At 35.8% G+C, this 4,433-nt stretch overlaps 1 protein-coding gene across 11 annotated transcripts in view; it reads left to right on the top strand.

Annotated features, from left to right (window-relative positions):
- The window catches only part of PICALM (phosphatidylinositol binding clathrin assembly protein), a 122,211-nt gene that overhangs the window by 47,700 nt on the left and 70,078 nt on the right, over nt 1-4,433 (top strand). For all 11 annotated transcript variants that reach the window (XM_012641809.1, XM_012641816.1, XM_012641814.1 and 8 more), the window contains exon 4: nt 2,423-2,525. In XM_012641809.1, the coding sequence (XP_012497263.1) occupies nt 2,423-2,525 (103 nt within the window). The remainder of the gene's footprint in view (nt 1-2,422; nt 2,526-4,433) is intronic.

Genomic DNA, 4,433 nt, shown 5'->3' with positions numbered 1-4,433 from the left:
TTTTCTTTTCTTTTCTTTTCTTTTCTTTTCTTTTCTTTTCTTTTCTTTTCTTTTCTTTTCTTTTCTTTTCTTCTTTTCTTTTTTCTTTTCCCTTCCCTGCCCTTCCCTGCCCTGCCCTTCCCTTCCCTTCTTCCTTCCCTTCCCTTCTTTCTTCCTTTCTTCCTTCCTCTTTCCCTTTCCTTTTCCCTCCTTCCTTCCCATTTTCCCTCTTTCTCTTTCTTTCTTTCTCTTTCTTTTCCTTCTTTCTTTCTTTCTTTCTTCCTTTCTTCCTTTCTTCCTTTCTTCCTTTCTTCCCTTTCTTTCCTTTCTTTCTTTCCTTTCTTTCCTTTCTTTCATCTTGCTTTTTTGCCCCAGGTAGAGTACAGTGGCATCATCAAAGCTCACTGCAACCTCAAACTCCTGGGCTCAAGCGAGCCTCCTGCCTCAGCCTCCCAAGTAGCTGGGACTACAGGCGTGTGCCATGATGCGTGGCTGATCTTCTATTTTTAGTAGAGATGGTGTCTCGATCTTGATTAAGCTGGTTCCCATTTTCTTAAGCAATTACAGTGATATAGTTTTAAGAATTTTATTCCTTTTGTGTAGAGGACAGTTTTGGGGGCTTCTTTTTTCTTTGTTAAGCTCGTACTCTGAAGAGATTATAAAGATGAGACTAAACAGTAGTTAAAAGCATATAATTCAATGGTGTTTTTGAAAAATAATTTTGATTGCTGATGTATTCTGTGGGATGGAGTCTGGCACATTAAATATATACTGGATATTATATTGGGTGTGTATACATATAAGTAAACTTATGATCTAGTGAGTGGGGTAGACGTTGTGTACAACTAATAGCTTGAAGTTGTACTTGGGTTATGAATAATATGGGAGCACAGAGGGTTCAAGGAATGTTTCAAAGAGCTTGAACCTTGAAGGAGAGAGAAGTATTTCCCTTATCAGAGAGGATGGGGTAGAGTAGATTGTGGGAACGATATGAACCAAAGAGCTGAGGAATGTGAGTATGTAACACATGATAAAACTGTACTAGTAGGTATGAGGCTATATGAAGGCTAATTATTTTCTATTTTGTTTACTGAGTTTTCTCCAGTGGTACTTAGTAGACACTTAGTAAATATTTGCTGAATAAATGAACTGGTGATGATGTTAAAATCCAGTTATTTCCTTCATAGTTCTTGGTTGCTTTGGTAGGTATTCTCATTTTAAAGTAGTAGAGATCATCAAGTAAAGTTGAATTTGTTAGATGAAGATGAGTTAAAATGAAATAGACCCACTTTTCAATGAGCAGCAAAACTTTATAGGCTTCCTTGAGCCAGGTGTTAATTAAATACAAGGTTTTTGGTGTTTTTTAAAAATAATATTATGTCTTATGTTGAAGTTTTAAAATCTCATTGTGATGAAACAAAATCTTAGAATGATTTTTGTATTGATTTAGAAAGCTTTATTGAAAACATTCACATAATTGTTTTTTGTTATGCCTTAACACATTAACTGCCATGTGAGTTGTATTTAACTCATACTAGTTTTGAGCCCCGGGTCTTGTGAAGCATACATATGTAACTGTAGTTGGTTCGTGAAAATCTTACTTGTTGATTTTCTTATTGTTACAATTAATATTGACAATTTAATTGCATATAACTCACGCACGGAAAACAATAAAAAATAAATTTTTCATTAAATTAGAAAGGACTGTTTTGTTTTTGAAGTTTTTATTCTATTTTCATAATAAAACACTGTGGTCCCAAGGAAAAATTTTTTTTTCTAGTGTGGCTGTCAATGTGTTAAAACGTGCATATTGCCATTTCTTTCATTATAGTAGGCAATAATTTTCCATATTTTTTATAAGGTTGGCACGTGTAAGTTACGGTTCTAAATACACAGCTAAATATTTTATTAGTATTAAATATGAAAATTATATAGAGTTGCTTGCTGATTTGAGGAATGGGATTGTATTAATAGTTCCTTAGAATGTTAAATTGGAGTTGTGAGGTTAAGTTGTGTAAGAAAACATGGTTTTCCAATTCCTGAGGAGTAAAGTATAGGAATGTTGATCAGAAGCAAAAGAGACTTCCTATTTTAGTGAAATCCTAAGGGAAAAAGATCTTTTAAAGCCATATACGACATACTCCACTTAAAAATTGTGGTCTTAGGCTGGTCCGATGGTAGTGGGTTATCAGAACTTATTAACGTTAGTGTCACTAAAGTTGGTATTCAACCCCTCACTGCTAAATTTGACTGGCTAATAAAAAAAAAAATTGTGGTCTTAGAGAATTTAATATGATATTTATTCATTGGTTACTTAATTTACATCACTAAATTGAGTTGGAATATCAAAACATTATTGCCATTGGATAAGATAAGTTGTTTTTCTAGACAAATTGATATATTCATCATTTATAAAAACTTTTATTTCTTTTGTGTTTTACAGGATATGACATGTCTACATTTATTAGGCGATATAGTAGATATTTAAATGAAAAAGCAGTTTCATACAGACAAGTCGCATTTGATTTCACAAAAGTGAAGAGAGGGTGAGTTAATTAAGATTTCTCTTTTTGATGTCAAATGGATTTGAATATTTAAAAATGTAAATCATAGGAATTATTAGATAATGAATTATGAAATTTTAGCCAGTTTTAAAAGAACTTCATATTTCTTTTTTTATTTGTATAAATTTAAGGGGTACAAATGCAATTTTGTTACATGGATGTATTGCATAGTGGTAAAGTCTGGGCTTTTAGTGTGTCAATCACCTGAATAATGTACTTTGTCCCCGTTGAGTAATTTCTCATCATCTACCCCCCACCCACTACTCTTCCTAGTCTCCAATTATTGTACACACTCTGTCCATTTGTTCACATTATTTATTGATAGCTCCCACTTATAAGTGAGAACGTGTGGTATTTTACTTTCTACTTTTGAGTTGTTTCACTTAAGATAATGGCCTCCAAACTGGGTATGGTAGCTCATTCCTGTAATCCTAGCACTTTGGGAGGCCAGGGTGGGAGGATCTCTTGAGGTCATGAGTTCAAGACCAGCCTGTGCAATGTAATGAGATCCCCGTATCTACAAAAAATAGAAGAAAATTACCTGGGTATGGTGGCGTGCACCTGTAGTCCCAGCTACTTGGGAGGCTGAGACAGGAGGATCACTTGAGCTCAGGAGTTAAAGGTTGTGGTGAGCTATGATCACGCCACTGCCCTCATGCCTGGGCAACAGTAAGATACTATATCCAGAGGCAAGGAGAAAAAAAAAGATAATAGCCTCCAGTTTCATCCATGTTGCTACGAAAGACATGATTTCATTCTTTTTATGATTGAATAGTATTCCATTATGTATATATACCACATTTTCTTTATCCTGTCATCTCTTGATGGACATTTAGGTTGATTGCGTATCTTTGCTATTGTGAATGGTGCTGTAATAAACATACGAGAGCAGGTATCTTTTTGATTTAATGATTTCTTTTCCTTTGGGTAGTTACCCAGTAGTGGGATTGCTAGACTGAATGGTAGTTCTATTTTTAGTTCATTGAGAAATCTCCATACTGTTTTCCATAGAGACTATACTAACTTATATTCTACCAACAGTGTGCAAGCATTTCCTTTTCCTCGCCAACGTCTATTATTTTTTGACTTTTTAATAATAGTCATTCTGACTGGTATAAGATGGTGTCTCTTTGTGATCTTAATTTGCATTTTTCTGGTGATTAATGATGTCGAACATTTTTTCATATGCTCATTGGCCATTTGTATGTCCTACTTTGAGAAATGTCTATTCATGTCCTTTACCCACTTTTTTTTTTTTTTTTTGAGACAGAGTCTCACTCTACTTCCTTGAGTAGAGTTCCGTGGCGTCAGCCTAGCTCACAGCAACCTCAAACTCCTGGGCTCAAGCGATCCTCCTGCCTCAGCCTCTAGAGCAGCTGGGACTACAGGCATGCGCCACCATGCCCGGATAATTTTTTCTATATATTTTTAGTCGTCCGATTAATTTCTTTCTATTTTTAGTAGAGACGGGGTCTCGCTCTTGCTCAGGCTGATCTCGAACTCCTGAGCTCAAAGATCCGCCCGCCTCGGCCTCCCAGAGTGCTAGGATTACAGGCGTGAGCCACCGCTCCCGGCCCCTTTACCCACTTTTTAATGGGGTTATTTGTTTTTTAGTTTTTGTTTTTTTGTTGTTGTTATTGAGTTGTTTGAGTTCCTTGTAAATTCTGAATATTAGTCCCTGGCCAGTTGCATAGTTCGTAAATATTTTCTCCCAGTCTGCAAGTTGTTCACTCTGTTGATTATTTCTTTTGCTGTGCAGAGCTTTTTAGTTTAATTAAATTGCATTTGTGTGGTGTTTTTTTTTGAGACAGAGTCTCACTTTGTTGCCCGGGCTAGAGTGAGTGCCGTGGCGTTAGCCTAGCTCACAGCAACCTCAGACTCCTGGGCTCA

Source organism: Propithecus coquereli, unplaced genomic scaffold (assembly GCF_000956105.1).
Source record: "Propithecus coquereli isolate 6110/MARCELLA unplaced genomic scaffold, Pcoq_1.0 Scaffold170, whole genome shotgun sequence".
NCBI lineage: Eukaryota > Metazoa > Chordata > Mammalia > Primates > Indriidae > Propithecus > Propithecus coquereli.
This window is presented reverse-complemented; position numbering and strand designations above follow the sequence as displayed.